This window comes from Ptiloglossa arizonensis, chromosome 6, assembly GCF_051014685.1.
Source record: "Ptiloglossa arizonensis isolate GNS036 chromosome 6, iyPtiAriz1_principal, whole genome shotgun sequence".
NCBI lineage: Eukaryota > Metazoa > Arthropoda > Insecta > Hymenoptera > Colletidae > Ptiloglossa > Ptiloglossa arizonensis.
Window position 1 is genome coordinate 1,763,095 of NC_135053.1, and position 24,137 is coordinate 1,787,231.

General features: G+C 37.1%; 1 protein-coding gene across 3 annotated transcripts in view; it reads left to right on the forward strand.

Moving 5' to 3' along the window:
* The window catches only part of LOC143148638 (uncharacterized), an 87,815-nt gene that overhangs the window by 43,771 nt on the left and 19,907 nt on the right, over window positions 1-24,137 (forward strand). Inside the window, exon 2 of one of the 3 annotated variants that reach the window (XM_076315167.1) lies at window positions 13,770-22,006. The exons of the other annotated variants lie outside the window; for them this stretch is intronic. Coding sequence (XP_076171282.1) covers window positions 13,771-14,637 — 867 coding nt within the window. The 5' untranslated portion in view covers window position 13,770 and the 3' untranslated portion in view covers window positions 14,638-22,006. Of the gene's footprint in view, window positions 1-13,769; window positions 22,007-24,137 lie in introns of those variants that run through there. 3 annotated transcript variants of the gene reach the window in all.

Below are 24,137 nucleotides of genomic sequence, written 5' to 3' on the forward strand. Positions count from 1 at the left end.
AATTTTCAACCGAGCCGAAGAAGTGATCCTACTGAAATGTATGCAACGACTGAAATGTTTCACTTCGAGTAATTCTTATAAAGCTAAACAGATGCGCGTTTACCTAAATTACCTATGATCGAAGCCTAAAAATGGCGGCAATTTGGAAAGGAGGTCGAATTGGATACACGTTTGTACGAATTTCTTTCATTGTTTTTGTATTCCCACCGCTGAGATTCAAGTCTGAATATTCAGTCCCAATTTTAAAAGTTATTTCCACGCCACGGTATTTAAAATACATTAGTCGATACAATGTCAACTCGTCGGGAAAGATCTACTTGTTTGTACCGTATTAAAATATACTCGTACATGCGTATTTTACGCGTATTTTGTATATATAAAATATATTTTGAAATGAATGCAGTTAAAAATATTGTTACAAAATTTAACTTCAAGTATACACAACGAGCGACTTTCACGCTAAACGTAAAACTAAAGATAAAATTAACAGGCGCTAAACGAAAGTTTATTTTCGGAGAATACACATATTTAAGCTCACGTGTGTTATTAATGTGCGGATTTATGCGGATAGTTTCTCTTGAATCTCGATTGAGGACAATTCGAGAATTTTCTTCCTTCATTTAGCGAAACATACGTATAAATTATTTTTTTCGATGAAAATAATTTTGACTAACATTGATAAAATTAACCATAAAATAATCGTATTTGTCGTAACCGTGATCATACCGAATGAAATATTACTCGATATTTGCATACTCGTCGGATGTTAAATGTGATATTAAATTTCAAGAAACTTTGTACTTCAATGGTCCTAGGAGAGACGCAGATTAAATCACGTTATTGAGAGCAGTTCGTGGAAACTGCGCGGTCGACATAGTATTAAAAACTAAATCCGCATCTATGTGTCTCTGTCTTTAAAAAGATCAAATGCTAAGAGGAGACAGCGAAAGGATCAGGTGAAAGTAATTTTTCTGGCAGTTTTTACTTCGACGATGCAGAAGTCGGTTAAATTAAACTGATCGGATCGAATTGAATTTCGTCAAAGAAGATAGAACAGAATGAAGTTTCATCGAGCCGTGGTGCGGGTGGAGTCTGGATTAGATCCAAGTTAGGTCTGATTAAACGGAACTTGATGAAATACACAGTCGCGAAGGAATTTCTTGCTGCAGTGAATACTGCTTTGAATATTTATTTAGAACGGTTACTTCCATGTTACAATATACAAAATACAGAATTCAATGTGCCGAAATGAATGGTTCTCCTCGAGCTATTTCTATTTAATCGTGCAAAATGTCGTAACATTACAAAATACGTTTACTGCTGTGCAAACCCCACGCAACCAATACGAAGACGAAGAAATAGTTTTATTTATATACAAATTCTATTCCAACATTTCTTTCAACAATCAAAGACTTTTGATTACATTATTATTGATTTCGCTGTACCTCTGCATTTTACGCATCGTTTCTAGCTCTATTCCGCCAGATATGAACATTTCGAGAAAAGAAAAAAAATATTCGCTATTGCGAAAGCATCTTAACGAAGAATGGGTCGTCTTACCACTTTCAAGTATTCTTCCGCGTTTGAAAAGTTTTCATTCAGCCTGGACACACAAGTGCGCGTGCAAACGTCTTGAATTACACTTACAAAGACACATAATTTTTGCGCGGTACTTGTCGGGACTCTACTTTGTCGGAAGATAATTGGAGGCAACGTGGGAGATGTAATTTTTCAACATTCGCAACGAGAAGTAGCGTATTCGAGAAGTAGGATGGAGCACAATTCAATCAGTTTATACGCCTCGGTGATCTACATATTTCAATAACAAGTAACTGTTCAATATTTCATTCGATGAGAGGAATAAAACATCTTTGATGAGAACGTACAACAAGGTTGTCACAATGCTTAATTGTATAACAATATATAGAGCGTTTCGAACTATTTAACCGTTCAACGAGAGACTCGTGTAATTCAGAGTTGAGCGAAAGTAATTTACTTCTCATAATTGTTGATAAAGTATATTAAGAATGATATTTCATCTTTTAATGTATAACGTGCTTTGAGTCGTGGTAGACTCGTCAAGTAAATAAAATTTACTTACGGTCGAGTAATTGTCTTGCAACGTGCTTCGGAAATGATGCATTTTTACTACTAAATTTTAACAAAAAGATAAGAGCGAATGTACGAAATTAAATATTAACTGCCTATCCAGTTTTCTGAAAATATTGGAATTGAAATGTTTGCAAAATAATTACTACTAGAAACAGTTGACTTAACATATAGTATTGCGAAAACAGCTACACTATGTGAAATTATTGAAAAAATTTAACTTCTAACGACACCGACTGTTTTCCTTTAGCACGTGTTTACGATTTTTCATAAAATAATATCGAAGTACTTACAGGTATTTTACTTCTACTTTAACGATTAATTAAAATCGAAAGATCGATAACGCCATTAAGCAGTCTGTGGAAAGTGTTTAAATATAACACCTTCCTTGCTGTAGCTCGTCGTAACACAAATTTTGCAAGACACGCAATTTACACACAGATAGTAGATATTGATAATCAGTATTTCATATTTTATCGTAGTAACTAAATGGTATACTCGCGAGTTTAATTAAAATGTAATAGATACACAGATTATATTGGTAGTGAGTTTTATTGGCTTTGTCTCAAATCCCATCGGAACGACATAAAATATCACTAGTACTATTTATAATATAATATTTCACTTAAATAAAACCATTAGATACTCTATCCGAAACTTGAATTAAACTGTACTCTCTATATACATTAAATTGGTAACAATATTACAATTTATTCGTTACATTTTATCAGAGAAATGGAAAATGTTGTTTTATATTGATACTAAATTATTTAAATTTACATATTAAATAATATATTTGAAATTTTAATCAGATACTAATTAGTCAAATTTATCTGTCTACTTCGTCAAAGAGATTCGAAATACTGCATAATAATGATAAGTATTAAAAAATACGAGACTATAATTTTCATTATACTTGTGAGAAAAATATGAGTTTATAGCTTCTCAGAAGTGCCGAAAAAAAAAAACATTTTCTAATCCAATCTATATAGCGTTAATTTGTAATTACACCATTAAACAATCCACTAGAAAATTTTAATTAAAGTGCCGACTCGTTAAAAATTCCTTTCATAATTAAATTCGCCAAGATGAGATTTAATATCAGGATATTACTGAATTACGACCTATAGACAACATTGTCGTCGTTTTCTCTCTATTATTTTCTATATTTTATTTCACTTTTATACTACTTTCTTTCGCGACCGACAAATTTCTCTGTCTAATAAAGGTACATTATTTTTATTATTGGATAATTAAATAACATGGAATTCGTAACCAGTCGGTGCAATCAGAGTTGCCTTTAAAGATTCATATCTGCTCCCGTATCGTTCATCGAAGAGAATAGGCGATCGTTGTTTACGATAGACAATAAAGGATGGAAGATAAAAATTTTATCTGCAAGTACTCCCGTCTAGCATCGCGTAGGGTGAGCCTACCCTTTCGTATCGGAGCTCGACCTACATTTGGTTACACCAGCAGTAAATATAAACCCAGTGCACTGTGCTCGAGCACAGTTCCCTGGTAACTCGCGATAGAAAAAGTTTCCAGTAAGACAATCGACTCGAATGACACAAAGGGAGAACATACGCGCGTACACGGAACCGGAAGGAAGCTTATAGCTTCGCTTTTCGTTCGGGTACGCGGTTCCTACGATGACAGGGGACCATTGTTGAGTTCATTTCGAGAGGGTCGTTAATTTCCGAAACTGGAGAACAGCTTTCACCTTGTCTCACCGAAGTCAAGTGAGACTTAAAAGATCGGAGGTACGTTAAACAAACAGCTATGTCAATTGTAACGAGTCAATTTATCACGAGCATTTTCTTTTAAAGAAGATAATCGAAATTTAACGATCGAAAGACTTTCTAAAAGAAAGCTCTCAATACCGACCAGACTGTTTTGCTTCGACGAGTGAACGATTAATTGTAGCAAGTGATCGCAAAGAATTGACAAATTATACTTTCAGAAAAATACAAGGTTACAAATGGAGACCGTATCAGATCGTTTTCATCTTTGGAAGTGGGAAAGTTATTCTCTGTTTTCGATGTTTCTTAATTTCGAAATTGTGTAGCGTAGGATTCTATAGGGATGTAAACAAGAGATAGAATCCATTGATTTAGAGAATACGAAGGATGATTTAGAATTTCTCGATGATTGTTTCGAAGTGAAGCTAGCCGTAAATTGTTACAATTGAAGCAAAATCAATCGACCGTTCAAGCTCACCGAAAGCTACCCCTATCGTACCGTACCATTTCGTTATTCAATCATTCTGTCTCTTATATTTAGTTTTATTCGAGGAGATGTCGAAACGTTCCAGAATCACATAACAAGGATTTCACGCACCGTTTGCTTGTTTTCCATTACGGAATGAAATTACTATTATTTACGTTTACACGATTTATTCAAATTCGTTTTGTAAACCCTTCGAGCTAATGGACGCGAGTACATTTTGTCTTTGAAATAACTTCTAAAGGAAAATTTCTCAAAGTACTTATTCTGTAAACATCTTATCGTAATATAATACTTTGATACGTACAATATTCGTACAAATCTGTTCATATTGAAAAAGTACTGTTACTACATTATGCGAGTGTATCGTTGAATTTACGAATAAAATGAAATTATAAAAAAATAATACCAGAAAACTTGACACCAAACAAATGACACGACTACGTACGGTTAGAATAAGAAGAAAGTCTCGTACTTCGTTAATAATCTGAGAACGATCATCCAGCTTTATTTAAATGAAATCTTAATTGCTTTTAAGAAGAGAAATCTATAAAGTTCTCTCGGTCTTCGGATGGTAAATGTATCTGACCAAAAGGAGCTTATACGCCTTCGATAAAATTATTAAGATTATACGAGTCGGTACCGAGATAAGGTATGAATATGCAATTTTCGTGTAATTCGTTCTGTTACGACAAAAGTAGGTTGAATAACTTGGAACGAGGACAGGGGAGCAAATTAAACAGTTCGTTTCATCGTGTTATTTGAAAATCAAAATTAGCGAATCAATCTAATGACGTACTCGTTAATACCGATACGATTCAATCAACGCAGTAAGTGGAACATTATCAAAGATTTCGAACCACTTAATTTAGAAATATCGTGTATTTAAGAAAGAGACAAATTATTTTTAATATTTTCAGAAATTAAAAGCACGTATGTATACGAATATCACGTTTGAGCTAATTCATCAAGCTTTAGAGTCTACGTATTCGATCGATCGATTACCCTCTAGTAGGGTTGTCTGGGTAACCGAAAAACCCGGTTAGGGTTGGGTACTTTCATCGAGATCGAGTTTTTTTATCGCATAACTAAACTTCGAAAGGGTTTTATTTGGTTAGATACAGCGTTTAAATTTTCGAGCTTCGAAGTATTTATACGGGTAATCCGCATACTATCCTTATAAACGGCTGAATAAGCCGATATAAATATTAACAGCCGATTACTAGGTCAACAACGTTTATTTTTCGGAAACTTTATGAAAACGAAGCTAATTTCAACATCTGTTGACTCTAGTCGAACCAAGTACATATGTACTTGATATTAATATTTTCGACCTACATACGTAGATACTCTTCAAGGTATGAATATAACACTGATGTACACTGTAAGAAAAAATGGTTATTAATTTTTTGCGAGAAAGATACTTTTACATACTTAACGCGTTATAAAATAAAAATGTATCGTAATATCGTAAAAATGAATTTACTATAGAAAGTCGTGTGTACAGAACCGACAATGTTATAAAATTAAATTTGTAATTTTTAGTTACAAAGTTGCACAAATGAATTTTCCTGTTAGAACCTATTAATATAGATATGCACAACGACGCGGTGTAAATAAATTGTAACATACTAGGTTGTTCGATAAGTTTTGTCGTTCGATAAAACTTATCGAACAACTTATTACATTCCCTGCTGCCTATAAATAGAGGAAATTATTTAATCTATTAACGATACGTCGCGACAAGAATATTAAATTAATTTCTCGAATCAATTATTTTGATGCCATTGGTAATTTTGCCAGTTTATTCGGATGGGGACAGGGAAAATGGGGCGTATCTCCTCGAGGCATGTGTCAGCGCGAAACGTAGTTCGCAAGAATCCTGGCTTACGGGGGTATAACATCTCGAGACAGCCTCGAGAAAACCATTGTCGATCCTCCATTAGAGGAACGACAACACCAGGGGACACATTTCTCTGCACGAGAAACGGGGACACATTTTTCTTGCTTCGTAAGCGGAATCTCTTCAAAGCAAAAGGAAATGTCATTCTCTGGCGTAACAAATGCATTTAAAGAAAGTTATTGCCTCTCAAGCGCCGTGGTTGACGAGACTCAAAAATCGTGGAATAGTGGATAGTTAGAAACGAGAGCAACGATTTCTTCTTATTCCTAGAACAAGTGTAGCGTGGTATGCTTTCGTGGAGAAATTTAACGAGTACTGCCAAATTTTCGTAGAGACGAAAGCTCTCCACCAAGTAAGGGAACATTAACCGCGTAAAAGGAATGAGCATCGAAGGGTCGAAAGTTGAAAGCATTCGACCAAGTATTAGTTACTAGACGTTCTTGTACGACATGGTTGCGTCCAAGGATGCAGTTACGCTCCAACGAGGTAAAAATGTGAAAATACCGGAACGATCGATGAACACTGTCATTACGTCGTTATCCTATTCGAGAAATGGAAGGTAGACGGTGCTCCTGTTACGGAAAAATTATTAACTTTAATTGCATGTTTTTTAACGTATCGGTAGCTCGTATTGATTTTATCACGATAATAAGCAAATCGTGACAAATGTCAATGTTCGTAAATGCAAACAGAAGCGGTAATATTTGTGCGTTTCCTCGAGAACGATATCTTGCGCGAAAAATGTATTTATTAGGTATTTCGAGATAAAAAATACTTTCTTGTCATCTGTCTTTGCGTTACTCTGTGTGTAAGATTAGTCGTTTAAGACCGGTAGTTAAAATATTTTCGAAATTGTTAATTATATCGAAAAAGATTTTGAAAAAGATTTCGATAGGATTCGGATTTTTATAAGTGGACGTGTAGCGAACGTACAACGCTCAAGTTTGTTTTTTTTTTTAATGGTATCGTATCCCGTGTTAACACATCGTTCGATTCTATGCAAAGAAAACATTACTTCGGGAGATATTTTAATTAAAATATTTGTAGAGCGATACTCGTACAATTGCAGCTTTTTTTTAATTACACCTGGTATTTTTCGTGGTTAACCTCTTCATCATTTTGTACGATAGCTACAATTGGTTACACGAGTAGTACTTTGCAAATTTTCGATATAAATAATTTAACAGTTAAACGAATAAATTTGACCTTTCATTTACACAAATTTTGATCGTGTCGGACAATATCCGCCTCAAAATCATTCAATCTTTAGCCGAAGTCTTTTTTTATACAATTAACAGTTTCGAAAGTATTTTAATTCCCAGTCTTAAATGATTCACCCTGTATATTGAAGTCAGAAACGCATAGAGCGCGTACTTACAGAGAACATACGAAAGTACTTCTTCCCTCTTTGATTTTGATGAAACTTCGTAGGCTACTAGAGTGAGTAAAGAAGAGATAAATTCTTCTTTTAGCTGCACTAAGTCAACACTATGAGGTGAAACTACCTTTGAATATTGCATCCTTAACCCATTCGAATCATTTGATGAGCTGTGGCTCGTCATGCCACTACGAGCCTTTAAAATCACATAACGATCACAAATTTCAATGTTGTACTCGTTTATAAGCTTGTAAAATTGCATGTAAAATTTTAATGCAAAATTTGTACGATTTTTTAAAAGTCTGAGCGTACTTTTGATATCCTTGCAAAGATCATTTGAACACGATGCGAATGGGTTAACGTTATCTTCAAATCTTCAAATCTATTGTATATACAAAATAGTTTTTTTTAACAAATTCTATGTATATAATAGATCAGCGAACAAAAAATTAATAAAAGAGTTAAAGAATCACTCGTTCGCGTTACGCATGTTTATAGTCTAAAGGAAATCTTTCCAATTAATCGTTTTATGTTTTTAATCGTCAATATGTACACAATACAGTGTGAAGGAACAAAGACGATAAAAACGATTTGTTGAGTTTTTTTAATTAATTTATTTTAGTACTAGTGTCATTATTAATTCAAATTAAGATCTGTAAAGAATTTGTTCGAAAAACTTTCTCGTATCTCCGATAGATTTTAAGCAGCATTAGAGCATGAAACTACTCTCGAAAGTTTCACCCTTTAAACTTTAGTTATCGCAGTTAAAATAAAGTACGTGTCTCTTAATTCTGATCACTTTGAAAGTCTGGAAAGTTTCGTCAAAAACTAGGAGGGGGAGTACACTTCGCGAATGTTCCTCGTTTAATCCTTTCTGTGCTATTTAGATAGGTTTACAATCGGTTGGTACGGCTTGTGCGTTAACCGCCTATAGACGTTCGGAGGCTATACTCGATAAATGCAACTACAGGATCTCGCATACGATGCGCGTTAAGTGTTCACATTTCAACATTTCGAGTGTTAAACACAACAGTTGCATCGATAAGTCTTAGACAACTCGATGAAATGCTCTCTTATTATATTTTTAGCGTACCGTGATGTCCACATTGTTAAATCGAAACGCGATAAAAGTATAATGTAACAATACTAACGATAAGGAAAACTTTTTTCGAAATATTGAACTAAACGCGTACTATTATCGCAAATAGATTGCTGCATAACATATCGTTCCGTGGAGAGATCTAGAATTTAATTTTTCAAAGATTGTTCCAAGTGTTGGATTGAAATTCCATTTTTCCGGTATTAAAGCTGCGAAGTAATAAAGTTGTTGTAGACGGCGGCCATTGTGCGTTATGAGACTTAGAAGGGGACTCGTCGATGGCCTGGATAGCACCGGGTTGAGGCAGTCTGATAGTATTCAAAAAGGGGGGATGACTAGCGATATAAGGTCTCGCGTCAAATATAAAGTAATACGAGTACTCGATACTTATCGAAATTTTATTCACTTCGTGTGTCCTGAACATATCGTAAAGCTTCGCGGCACTTACATTTATCAAAAATAAATCCTGGATCTCGTTCGTTCGAAGTTTTTATCGCGCGTGGTACTATATAGCATGAAATTTCATCCAATGGAAGAAGTAAAGGGACTGTTCGAAAAAACGAAAACAGGTTTGCAAAGAGCAAAAGTACGGAACCGAAGTTCTTTAAACCGTGCCAAGCTTTTGTTCAATTCTTCTTAAACTTCTGCCGGTAAAACTTCTTAACGATTACTTCATCTCGGTACTTCTCGTAAAGCAAAGTACTGATTTGTTAGAAACTTTTACAGATAATGTCAACAGCTACTATCGAAAAGAATTTCTTTCTTATAATTTACTGTACACGGTGTCCAAAAAAATTTTTAACAGATTTTTTAACGCGTTCATAAACAATAGAACAACACGTGTAGGAAATAATAATTGTAGTTTTGAAATGTATGTTTTTGCATTATTTCTCTAAAGTACTCAAAGACTTTTGGAATACTCTGTAGTTCATTTTTGTATCATCGACACGTGTACCCGTTTGCGTTAGAAAATTTAGGGTACACCAAGTATGCTTCGACGTTTAATACCAATTGAGACTAAACGGAAATCTGGAAAAATGTTTCGAAAATTTCTCGAACATTGGTAGTCTCTCTTTTTTTGCATAAAATATTAGATATGGAAATTGTACTGCGGCCCGGCTTTTAAATGTACCGTTTGCGTTCTTAAAAGCCATTGTAACGATATTAGCATGGAAAAGGACGTCATAAAGTCAATATTAAAAACGCTTCTCCAACCTTTTTCAACCCGATGTTCCGCAAAGTATTATAACCGATACATCAAGTTATTTCATTCACCTTCGTTTTACTTAATTAGTTTATCGTAATTTCTTCAATAGGACAGTGGATGCTTCGGTAGATATACTTTCTACTCCAGAAAATTCTCGGAAACACAATTACACTTAATTCGGTTACTTTTAAAAGTAGTATTCGCTTAAAGAGATTTTTGAACTTGATGTATTTTCTTTATATCTGTATAATAAAATGTTTTCGTAAAGAATACAATACATTTAGACTATATTTTAAAGAATTTTTTATTTCTGACATATCGGAATGAAAATGTACTCACTACCTCTAGAAATTATATACCAGAACAGTACTATATTGCAGGTTATATAATATTTACATTATTATTGTACTATGTTTTAGTACCAAAGTGGTTCTTAAACTCTAGGGTCGAAACGTTTAAACAACGATTTAAACTCTGTCGGTTATTGATGTATTTCTTATAATTCTCTTCCAATTGATAATAGTTTAAGCATCAAGATAGAACATATTATACTTTATGCTTTATACAGCGGTTTCTTTAATTCGCAAAAAGTCAAATAACTTGTAAAATTGATGTTCACGCGTATAGTATCGCTTTGCACGTGTCCTTCTACCGCAGCTGCCTGTAGCGATCGTGTTAATTCGAAACTTTTTCCCGCGAAGTTTTTCCCATTTGTATTTGTCAGGCGAACGTCGCCTTGTAAATTACCCAGTATCCGGCACTCGGATCCGGGCGGAAGCTAAGAACCATATTTCAAAGCTGGACTAATTCCAATTTCTAATTAAACAACGCAGATCAATTTAATCGGGGGACCTAGACACGTAGCTTACGACAAGTCACGTAATATAAGCGTAGAATAATGTATTAGGTTCGAATAATAAGTTTCTTCCAGATTTTCTACAAGAATGTCTATTCATATTAGATATAGTAAATATTATTTTTGATTTTACAAACATAACATTCCACATCGTCGACTTTCCGAATGATTTTCTATTAAATATGTTTCGTGGAATTTTAAACGAATGAACATTCAAACGACCGGTAAATAATTTTTTCATTAAAACTGATAGAATATATGTATGTCGAGGAAATATATTAATTCGTTAGATTAATAACAATGTGCAACTTTGTGACAAAAATTCACGACCAACTTAAAAATGAACATAGTTTGAAAGATAGAAAGGCTAATGTTCGAGATTATCCATATTTCGTCAGGAGATAATGACAAACTTTTCCTAAACATACTTTACTAGATACTAAAAAGGTTCACTGTAAATATTCGAATATGTCAAATAAGTTTTAATACAGATTTAGTGGCTGGTTTGTTCGATCATTGTAGGGTCCAAGGAGACTTCGTCTAGTGCATATAATTTTGGAATAATTGTAAAAATGTGCTTCTGTTACTCTCACGGAAAGGATGAAAGGTTCTATTATTGGAAGTAATTTCTACCCATGCATTAGCACCAACTAGTAGCAAGTGGTTGTAGCGCGATGAGGATATTATTATATAAAGGAGATTACATGTACGGTAGAACCTCGATAATTGCAGGAAAATGGAGTTGATAATTCCAGCCAATATCGATGCAATGAGAAAATCCATTTACACAGTATATCTTTGCTATGATCACTACTGCAAGAAGCTATAAAGAATGTTCCTAGCTCTCGAGTATATTACCAGTTATATCCCTCTCTAACTTCTCTCTTTGCTAAGTAACCATCCTTATCACTTATCAATATAATGCAATGAACGAGGTTCTCGTGCAATCGAGGTCCAATCTATCGAAGCTCTACTGTAACTCGAATACGAGATCGGATAGGACGAACGTTTATACGAATGTTTTCTTATTACTTTTGTATACTAAATTTGCCGTTAAAATTATATTCATGTACTCCAAAAAATTGAAATCGCAATAATTTTCCTCGCATTGTGAAAGACACATGTAGTCTAGAGTCTTCATAGTAAAAGATTCTTTTTCTCGCCATTATCGTTACTTTTGAATTTTGTAGCACCATCTTTGATTTAATTTTGAACAATATTTTTTCTAATATTGTCTAATTTTCTAATAAGAAACTATAATAAAATCCTACTATAATAATAGTAATATAATCTGTTAGAGCGTAAATGTGCAGAATACTTGGCTTAGATCACTGTTCTTTTCTTTGTTAATAATCCACTTTTTGTTTGGTATCATTGATGACCTCAAAACTTCATTAACACCAGCATTACCAAACGGGGGTCAATTTGAACTGTTTCAGACTTCCTTTTAAAATTACTTAATTATTAACCGTGTATTTGCTTACAACATTCGTGATCAATTATTGAAATAGACAACTAATGGTACTTGTAAATTAATTTGTCCTTTTCCCATTTAATTTTGAAAATACGTGTGCGGTGTGATAGAAATAGGAATACGTTCACCGTTGGTGATTCTAGTGTTAAACGTAAGAAAACTGATTTCTACGAAATAATTAATACACCAACGATATTTCGAATCGGACGGCATGGATTAGTTTGAACGAATGTGCATTGTCGTCATTAATCTCGTCCAACCTTCCGTTTCTTCTTTATCTCCCAAATAGAAACCATCGATTTTAAACTTCTTCGTAGAAATTATAATCGTTTGGCTATCTGCGTCGTTTCTCTTCTTAGTTAAAAATAAAATATCATTGACGTTTGTCTACTTACGCGTGTAAAATCATTCAAATTGAACTCGACGGCTTCGAACTGAAATCCCAGCCAACTGGTAGACACTTCTCGAGCATCTGTAATTTAATTTGTATACAGAAATTATATGCAAGGTTTGGAAAATGTCTAGTGCGCGTGAATTGCAAACGCGTGTTAAATTAAGCGCTCAACGATATTCCATTAACAATATCCGTAACGAAATAAATGATCAATTACAATTGGAGCGCGTGTAGAGTATGAATTGTATGCACGTATCCCGTGAAGGGAAAAAAGTATACGCGGTGTAACAGCATAATTAAACTCTGGCACAATAGAGCGTCTGACCTATACCTTCCGGTCCGTGAGTCTTTTCCAAATATGCACAAAGACTCGGACGACCGAATTTCATTCCTTTCTTTTCAATTGAGGGGTCTGCAGAGATCTTAAATGAAATATTCATCTCATTTCCTTTTTCCATGTCGCTAGGCATCGCGCAGTTAAGGAAAATTAAACGTAACGTGCAAGAAGAAATGTTCGCAGGTCCAAGGACACCAATGGAGACATTTTGGTAATCCATTCGCGTGTAGAAAATTAGCGCGTGACTCTATCGCAGTGCATCCTGTGAACCCTGTGAGCGAACCCTGTACAGCCTTTAGAATTAAAAAATTCTCCAACGAACGGTAGTCGAACGATCGATGAGACCCAAAAAGATGAATAAACGAGTCCATGGAGACGAGCATTGTCGAATCGGGAGCACGTTAAATCCTCGTAAACCTTAAAGGAGACGAAAAACTTTGATTCGATTATCGACCGTGCTGGTCGATTAATTTTTGCTCTTAAAGGAAAAAAAGAAAAAAAAAACAGAAAAGAAAGGAAACCTTACCCCGTGATGTAACGCCTAGATGCATGCAATCGCGTAGACCAAACGTTCGCGCAAGAAAATTAACCGACGAGTCACGTTAGCGTTTGGGATTCGTGATCAGATTTTCAAAATTGTACCGCAATGCTCGTCTCGATGTGTTGTCCGTTCACGGTCGATAGAGTACAAAGCGAAAGATTTGAGAAAAGCAAAAAAGAAACGGTAATGCCCGTAGAGAGTTTTAGAAGATTCACTGAGCAAGGGTTGTCTTTCCGGTGTTGCAGGATGCACGCGGTTGGATTGCACTCGGCGCTGGCCATCAAGCGTCAGAGAAAGCGCCGGGACGAGCAGCGTCGCGCCCGTGAGCGCCGTAATAGCGCAATGTCGGGTGAGAGCGGCTTGACATCGCCCAGGGCTTCGACCGGTTCCTTGGATCATCATCCGAGACACCACAAATCTGGACCGAACCGCTCGGCTGGCCAAGGCATGTTGGATACAAAGGTGGTCACGTCGATCGGGATGCTCCACATCGGCGTGGTGTTCCTGGTCCTTGGTGCTTTTCTACTGATGAGCGGTCTCTTACCCGGGGATCTGGCCCAGTGGGGCACCAAAGCTTCCGGTGGCTGGTGGAACGAGCTGGTGGCGATCGGGCTGTTCGCTATATTCGTCGGGATCTTCTTGATCATCCTGAACCGAGTGATCGCTAAGAAAGAGGAGAACGACTTGGAGGAGTACGTGCAGAGGCAACTGACCAGGTCCAGGTCCGGTCACAGACTCGAGAGAGACGCGGAGACCGGAGGATTGACCACCAAACACGCCAGGAGAGCGAAACAGATGCAGCAAGTGGCTTCGAGCGCATCCATCGAGACGGAGAACGAAAAGGACTCGGGATCTCCGCCTAGGAGTCCTCCACCGGCTTACTCGCCACCACCAACGATGAACGGAGATCACCAGGGTGTACAGTCGGCGCTCTATCTCGAACAGATCACCGAGGAAGAGATCATCAGCGATCGCGTGGAAACTTCGACCACCAACAGTCTCAGCCCCGGCTCGCCGAGCGAGACCAGGGAACTATTGCAGAATCCGCGATACTCCAAGCAGAACGGGAATCCTCAGCAGGCACATCGACCTCTTTACGTATCCAGAATCTAAGAAATGCTCCAAGTCCCAGCAGAAGTTCGAACGATCGTCTCGTACAAGGATCTCATATCGGGAGCAAATTCGGCGACGCGACTTTTACCACGACAAGCGTTTTTATAACTTGATATCGTGGAACGATGTGCTTTCTACCTTTTTCACCATTAATCCTATCGATCCTGCCGTACACCCAATGGGAAGCGTTTAACGATGACGGGAATTTGCTCAGAAAGTCGTTTAAGTAAATGGGCTTTCCGAATTAGGTGTTAAAAGTTGAGCAAACGAGAAAAAAAGAAAAAGAAGAAAAAAAAGAAAAGTAACAGTCGCGGAAGAAACGTATCGTACTTCGACTCGACGAAACATTCCATTATTCAGCTAGCGATTCTCCATATCTCAAACTGAAACCGATGTTCATCGGGCTCAAGTACCGCTGTAACAAGCTACGAACGAAACTCCGAGTTTTTGAATCTTCGACAGTTAGACCATCGAAGTTATCGAGATCTCACGAGTCGATTAAGACGGCTACTCGAGACTACTCAACGTTCGAGATTTCACTACTGTGTTGCGCAACTAACTTGGCCGCCATTGGCAGCTTTTTCCGACGATACGTTCTGCCAGAAGAGCAGGGGTGTTCGATCATCGAACGATTGCAGAGCTTGAACAGTGGGACCAAGGTTTTGTTCTCGAGTTTTTGCTAGAAATGCAACAGTTGGGACACGCATATACCACAGTAATTCCATTTATGCCGAACGAATCAGAGAGACTTCAGTTGCGAAACTGAACTCAGATTATCCGACCGAACCTCTGTACACGAAAGTGTGGCATTTCGGGAAGGAAGGCCTTTTAACGAGGGATCTGAGATTCGTTGCTCAAGGATCTAATAGCTTGTCGGTTACTCGTATTCAAATTCTAGAATTTTCGTATCGCACAATGCTCGATGCATGCAATTGACTATCGAGCAAAGAATCGATTAAAACGTTACGGTGTAGTCTACTTACTCGAAAGCATAGTCTCGTAAACAGTATCTTCGATTTCGAATAGGACCCGCCTTCTTCGAAGTTCGAGATCCTGGTGGAGTCGCATTTCAACGCGATTTATGTTCAATCAGCAATCGTTCAAGCTGAACGTAATTCCACTCGAAGCAATTTCCTGTCAGGAAGTCCAGCTGGAACGATACCGAACGTAGAAGGACAAGATGTCCTTTTATGTGCCAGAGGAAGAAGTCTTTCGACGTCGACAGCCGGGAGGAAATCAATTTCCTCGACGAATTACAGTAGTGAGATCGTTGTGTCACGGGCCATCCTCGCAATTCAGGAGTTCGCAAACCGAGATCTCGATAATTTCAAACGCGAGCAAAGCTGCAGGCGATGCTCTCAAATCTCGATACATATATCGAGGGATCAGAATTGAAACGAATGCAACGACATACGTACAGTCTTTCGATATCGCGACGAACGTAACCACCGAACGCTTCTATTCGTTAAAAGAAAAGGAGAGGACGGTCCTTCTTTCCCTGTATTTCAAACGTAAAAACGTAATTCTTCGTTGGCTACCATTTCGCGATACGTTTCGCGGTACGTTTCGCGGTACGTTTCGCGTTTGCTCGTCGATTCGAACGCAGAGAAACGACGAAAAACAAATCGAGATTCGACGGTTGCATCAACGACGAACCCACGCGAAAGGAAAAAGATACAAAAAAAAAAAAGGAAACGCAAAATGATTAAACTTTTCGTCCATTGAAGCTTTCGTGGGGTGACGTTTTCTTAAGGAATCTTTAGAAAAGCGAAGGAAAGTTTCGATCAGATTTAATCCTCGTTACAAAGACCGTACGAAGTAGATGTAAGGGATCGATCGAGATGCAAAATTGTCCGAGCTCTCGCGGTGTTCGATGGCGCGACAAATATTTCGAGGATATTCCATGCGGATTTAGGATCTTGACGTTATCGATGATTCGTGTCCTGCGCGTGAAAGAGATTTCCGTGATACAGATGAAATAAATGCACCGGCGAAACGAAAGGAAGAAAAATTCAACGGAATGTTCGATTCACGGTCAAAAGATGTCCAGAGTGGGGGGAGAGAGGCTCGCGGGAGGTTGATTAAAGTCGACTTAAGCAAAAAAAAACAAACAAACAAACAAAAATGCACTCAAGGACCAAGATTTAATTAATTCGAGAGGGAAGGTAGACAATTTTAAGGTGGATCGAGGACGATGACGTCGAGAAAAGAAAAGTACCGCGTAGCTGATGTTTTTTGCTCGCGGGATATCAGTAATTAATTCATCGATTAATCATCTGTATCTGAAATTCGATTAGTAGAGGTTTAAGGAAATATGAAAGAAATTTTCAACGCCAACATACTCATTACACTTAATAGTTATCGTAAGTAAGACGGGCCCGTGGTCGGAGCTGTGTGTATTTAGAAGCACAATTTATCGAAACGAATGTTCTTTAACATTTAAGAAAATCGGTCCCGACGAACCGCGGGTCTTGTATCAGTCATTGCACTTGCAAACATCGTTCACATACGTCTAGCTTACGAGATTTGTATCACGTAGTCGCGTAGCTGGTCGATTCGATCGTTAGACACTGATAGTTTAATTGGTGATCGAAGGCGGCGAATCAAACAATCGGCTGCTTTCCGATTACGGGTATGAATTCAATCCGATGATTCAGTTTTACGTTTAATCGGTACGTTGGGTTTCGATAGTGATCAACGCGAGGATTCTCCCGTTCAAAGTGTTTGGTCACTTATAGTTTAACTTCTTCGAGTTGATCTCACAGTTCTTTATAAAAGACACTGAACAGTCGAACTGTAGGAAGTTTGAATAGCATTTCTAATCGAAGAGAATATTTTAACGCGTATAAGTATACATCGTTCGGATGCCGTGAAGCAAGAACAATTTGTGTTGCGAAACTTTGGTCCACGAGTATCGAGTGACCCAAAAAGTTCGTGCATTTTTGTTTCGCGACGGAATCGAGATACTCGCGAAACCTCAACAGGTTGTGTTTTATTTCGAGAAATAGTTTTCGTCGCACGCTACAGTCGAATCGAAAACGATCAGCTATTCAAGAACGGTCACCGCCACCGTGGCGTTCAACTAACCTCACATTTCGTGCATATCTACGCGCACAAACCGCCCCTCTCTCGAACAGAGAGACGAACCAACACGGTGGAAGAGTAAGCGAGTGCTCGCGATTGGGGACGTGGCCTTGGCCGACCGGTTGATCATCATCCTAGTATAGTAATTCTATCTCGATAAAATACAAGTTTATTAAAACTCCAGATTCTCTATTTTAACCAGCCAAAATACGATTCTTGACTTTACTTTCGATGTAATATAAAATTCTCTGTATACGCAAATTGTTAATCTTCGAAGTTTTATCAATCTTCTCTCGTGCAAGTTCACGCGAAATCTATTTACTCGTTTCGAACATTTCCCTTGAACTCTGTATTATATCTTTCCGTAAATTCAGCGTACGTTGAAGTTGACTCTGTCGCAATGGCGATCTTCGGTAGGTCGATATCAATGTTCGATGGTATTTCTTTGGAAAGTACGCCATCGTGTGATCCGACGCGCGATGCAAATTTTTCGAAACTGATTTTGTATCATCGGTCGCAGTCCTTCGAGCGATGTTAATCCGAGTCAGCATTCATCGTCTTTCGTACATTCCACGTAATTTGCGTTGAAACTGCTTTGGAAAAGCCGCGGGAACTTTAGCGGTTTCGTGATAATTTTGCTATCCATCTGAACATTTTGTTAGGAATGAATTTTCTTCCGCATCAGGGGGGAGGGGTATCTCGTGGGAGAACTTAAAAAGTTTCCAATTTACGAAACTCTAATTAAAGTAGAAAATTGCGTCCAGATTCGGGCACAGTTATCATTTCGTTCCGTTCGCGGTATCCGTGTAGTTTCGAAGTAAATCCCATTGCGAACTATACTTGTTCGCGAAACGCGTTACGATCGAACGCTGTTCGAACTCATACACGTTGCATTTAAGATTGTTAAATGGGACAGCTCCGATCTGTTTGGCGTTCCAGATCGCTTCTTTGGAACACCGAGTGTCCAGTGACTGATAGCGCAGTATCGTTAAGATAGTCTGTAATTTTAATAACGCTATATTCCATTTTATAATACCTTGGGTATTTAATTACATATGCTAGCTTTAGATGGCAAGATATTTCGGAAATGGCCCGTAACTCCTTCGATGATTCGTGCGCGTTTCGTCTTCGTTTCGCGCGCGATTTCGGTCCAACGAAGAGAACAACGGAACGACGGTTCCGTGGACGAAATTTCTCGAACAACGTTGGAGACGAGACGAAACAACTCGTTCGAGGTCGTTTTCGAATATCCTTAACAAGAAAATTGCCACGCTCGGGCGCTACCATTCTGTGATCCAATGAAAAATTAATTAAACTCATACCGAGAAAACGTGAATAATGTTCTTTCGAAGAATCTTACTCTGTACATATATATTATTATTATACATCTCTACCTTTTTTAAATCGGGGCACCGTGTGTATTTATTAGCGAACGAGCGAGAGCGAAAACACGAAAGAAAGAAAGAGAGACACAGAGAGAGAGAGAGAGAGAGAGAGAGAGAGAGAGAGAGAGAGAGAGAGAGAGAGAGAGAGAGAGAGAAAGAGAGAGTGTGAAAGGGAAGAAAGCAGCGGTGCCCTGACTTTTCGCACTCCGCGCAATTCCAACTTTTTGTATGCTCTTGCGAAGTTGAGAGAAAGAGAGAAAGAGAGAGGAATTGTCTTCGCGAGTGATTTCGTCGCGAATCGATTCGGGCGAGGCGAGGCGAGTTCGAGAAACGATTAACAAGAAGCGAGACGATTTGGTTCGATTGAATGTTGAGTGAAAGTGCCTTTTGCGATGTGTTTCATATTCCCTGTAGCTTTTCGGTGTTGAAGGAAATCGGTTGATTTCTTTTAACAATTCCGTAGCGTTTACGTTTGCCAACGATAACGACCACAGAAATTGGATCGATAATATTTATCAAGGATTCAACGAAGAATATCGAAACGTTCTCCTGATTTCTGACGCTAAACGAATCTTGTATATTTTGTTGCTCGGACGAAGAGAGACAATTACGTGATTCGTGGTACTATCGATCGAGAGGTTGTTCCTCGTTAACGATATGAAAAAAAATTAACTTCGAGATTCTGTTGAACGAAAATATTCAAGTGTCTATTGAAACGATTGAATACATTTTCCATGCTATAGTAGAGGCTAGATTTTTGACTCTTTACAACAAGCGATCGACTATCCTGTTACTTGCCTGGAAAAAGTGAAATGGGAAACGATGAATGATCAGACACTCGGTCTGGTTACAATACAGATAGAGCCTGAACGTCCGTAAGTGTTGACTCACAATATCTACGAATTTTTTGACACTAAGTCAAGGCATATGATGAACCTGTAACAATCGTATTTGTGGCCTTGATCGATCAAAATTCTTTACCTCCACTATAACATCGTACCGACTTTATCAATTGACAAATTGTTCACGATGTTCCATTTAAGACGTATAAAATTCCACGAGCTCGATTTCGTACGAGTCAACCCGAAAAACACTTCCATTCATTTGTTCGTTAACAATGTAACTCGGCTTAGTATATAAGAACGCGTTAAAGTACTGTATTCCTGGATTTTTTATGTCATTTCTCTTAAAAATATTTTATTCCGCGCTGGTTGAATCAACGTTATCGATACAGAATGTTTTTTATTTCGTTTTCTGAATTACGAATAAATATAACTATGCTGTTGCGCACCCACGTGGGGTATTAAAACGTCGATATCTCGATTAAAATCGAGTCTGTCGAAAGTTTATGTTGAATAATAAAGTTTCCAAATTTAATTTTCAATAATATTCGTTATACACCTTTTTGCGTAAAAGCAACGGCAAGCAAGATATCGTACGTTTTATGGTCGATGCAACTTTGACAACTTCGTATTGCAAATATTTTTGCGATACCGTGTTGAATTAGATTTTAAGTTGGGCGACTCAAAGAGCGTTTCGGTTAATTTTTCGTAACGCGGTAACAAACGAACAGACGAAACTGTGTTTTATTTACATAGATTTAAAATTTATTCTGTCACGAACAATCGCCCTCCTTTCGATCGTACCACAAATTACGCCACACCTTGTAAATGTATACAGCGAGTGACTTCAGTATTCGGATATCGAACGCTTTAATAAGTTAGTGCTTTGTAATTAAGTCTATAATGAAGAAGATTAATATATAAGCGACTACAAATCCTGATGAGAGATTTTGAGAGAATAAATTTTTCATTTAGCCATTAATTAAATTTAATTGGTTGAACAGTCGTCTAGCAAGTAAAAGACACGAATTCTATCTTAGTAAACAAATTGGCCTACACTTTCTCTCCTTGCGTGTAAAATATAATTTCTTATTACGTTAACACGTCGAATCTAATTAAAAGAAACTTTTTAAATTATCGAGTGGTTTTAATATCGTATTTGAATCGTTTGTTGAATATTAAAGTTACTCAGGCTATATCGTATACCGGGTGACATTCCACTTTATTATATATTTCATTTGCGATTAAAAGTACGAAGAAACGTTTCAACGCAACAGTTGCATAAAAAGAAGTAGGTGCAGAGAAAATATTTTTTAAAATTCATTTTGTTGAAAGTACTCGAACTTATCTCTATTTTCATTAGTACAAAAGTATATGGTTTTTCTCTACATCGAATTCAATGATACGTATATATTTTATAATTAAATTAATCACTCACGTATCGAATCGAAATAAATCAATATCAAATAAGGTTACATTTAATTATTCGTTTATATCCGCAGTGATTTCACTAATTAACGTATAAGTAATTTAACGATAAAACATGTACGTATCGTAAGTTGTAGAGAAAACATCATCGAAAACGTTGATCGCTCAAAAAAAAAAGAAATGTTCGGATAATTGATCTTTGCACCTCAACTTCCTAATAAGACCATTCAACTTCTGTTTCGAATGTTTTCTTCGCGTATAAAGGAAAGTCAGATAATTACTTATTCCATTTTACGCAAATCACGCTGTACAATTATATAAGCGAATTTATATTATTATTTAATAGAAAACGCGCGTCTCGTTTTAGACGATTGGTTTACTTCTTCCATTCCTTCGAAACTGAAAGGCTGAAACTGCAAATTAACTTTAACGATAGGTATACCTCTGTACTTCTCTCGTCTTAATTTAAAGATCTATTTATCTTCTCTGAAGGCGAACTTATTCTGTATTGTACCGATTGTAACTTTTTTATTGCTGTATATTGTAATGAATTTTTAATGCGCGTCAGATTTCCTGTTAAGAATATATAATATATACATATATAAAATATATATATATATGTGTGTGTGTGTGTATATATACATTTATATATATGTATGTATATGTATATATATATATGTGTGTGTGTGTGCGCGCGTGCGTGTGTATACATACATACATACATACATATATATATATATATATATATATATATATATATATATATATGTATATATGTATACACACACACCTGTATCTACTCATAAATAGGAGGAGTGGCTCTATTAAAATTGACGGGTTTCAAGGCACGTTAATTACGGGGTACAGAGATGTCCTAAAATAAGTGGTACAATTACTTTTATGTAGTACCATGCGCACACATGTAGAATGTGAAAGCTTTAAGCTTTAAAAGAAATGGAACTTGGTGCTGTGATCGAAGATCTTTTCGAGGAGACATCGGCCAGTAAAATACTGTACGCGAAACGATGCATTCCACCTTTATTATACTTATTTCTACTAAGAGTCAGTATTTCTATCGCAAGACGAATTAATTAAAAGCAACGAAAATTGCCAAAACGAAATTCGTATCTTTCATTCATTTCCATACGTTGGGAAATGTTCAATCTAACGCTATTGCATTTTATTGGAAAATAATATAAGACTAGTAAGGAAATTATGTAAGAAATGCGGGACAAAAATACAAGATTATGAACCAATTACAGTGTAGTAAAAAAAAGTTCATTCTATATTGTATTAACAAGCAAACTTTGCATAGATGTAATCACAGCGAAGGCTTTCACGCAAACATGAAATTGCTTTTTGCAAGTTACGTATGTCGCTATTCCGCTTTCTGCCTTTAAGTAGCTTTATCGAGTCGCAGCCGCACTTTTTTCCAATATTCATCCCGTGAGATATTGTTGACCGATTCAAACTGTTGTATTTCCACTCTGAAAATAACCATTCATTATTTTCAACGTACGAAGACACTAATTGTCTTGCCGAAGAATATAGTTTTCTACAGGCACGCGTTACTTCGAATATGTCCTTTAATTAATTTCGAATAATTACTATTCTTACTGGGTCTATTCATATCGGCACAAAGTCTTCACCGTACTGGCATTAATGTCTCACAATTTTTTTTCACGGTATACAACACAATAGTCGTAACGCTGTACAACAGAAAATTCTCTTGCTTGTATAATACGCAATTAACGTTTTCTACCACGTTTCACCTAATGACGCCTTATTAAAATTTTCTGCTTCTTTTTATTTTTACATGCCATTAACGTCTCCGCCGAAAAATCCGGCCACGTTTCGTCATCCGCTCCAGATAAAAAGAAAAGAAAGATAAGAAACAACTGGCGCTGATGGTCACCCGCGAAGGGAACCTCGAGCACAGAACGTTCCGCGAGGAATTTCATCAAGACTTTTGCGGAATTCGATCGGTCGTTCGACTATTCTTTCTCTCGTGATTGCGAGTCCGAGGGTCGCGAAGAAAGCAGTCGAGTGTTAATTAAGAAATATATACGGCGCCTCAATATGGATAGTGTCTTGCACATTGTCTATAGTCTATAGTGTCTTGCACACTATCTATAGTCTCTAGTGTCCTGCACACTGACTATAATCTATAGTGTCCTGTACACTGGCTATAGTCTATGGTGTCTAGCACACTGTCTATAATCTATAGTGTCCTGTACACTGGCTATAGTCTCTAGTGTCTTGAACACTGTCTATAGTCGAGATACGATCGATTGGCATGTCAAGGTCAGTGCGAGGCTATCCCCACCGTAACTTTCCTCGAAACATCGCCTGTTGGCGTTTACACCGCTATTGTGTCCGTTGGAAGATAAACGGTCACCTACGAACACAAATAACCTTTTTGAGGATATTAACACTTGTAGGTTTAGTTTTTAAGTTATTTTGAATATTGTAACACGAAATTGATTACCAAAACTCGTAATCAAGTCATCCGATGATACAATACCTATATCGTCGCAAGATCCATACACGTCACTCGCGAATTTTGATATCTACGTAGTAGAGTATCGTAAAAACGGAATCTTAGCTTCAGCTCTGATCAATATCGGTTTGAATGTTTCTTTATTTCGCACAAAATAATTCGTAACATCGTAAAAAGCATGTAGTTACGATAAATAATTTATCGAGTGTTTTCCAGCATCTTTCTGCGATCTTAGTGTCTCTACGTCTACAAATTGAAGAC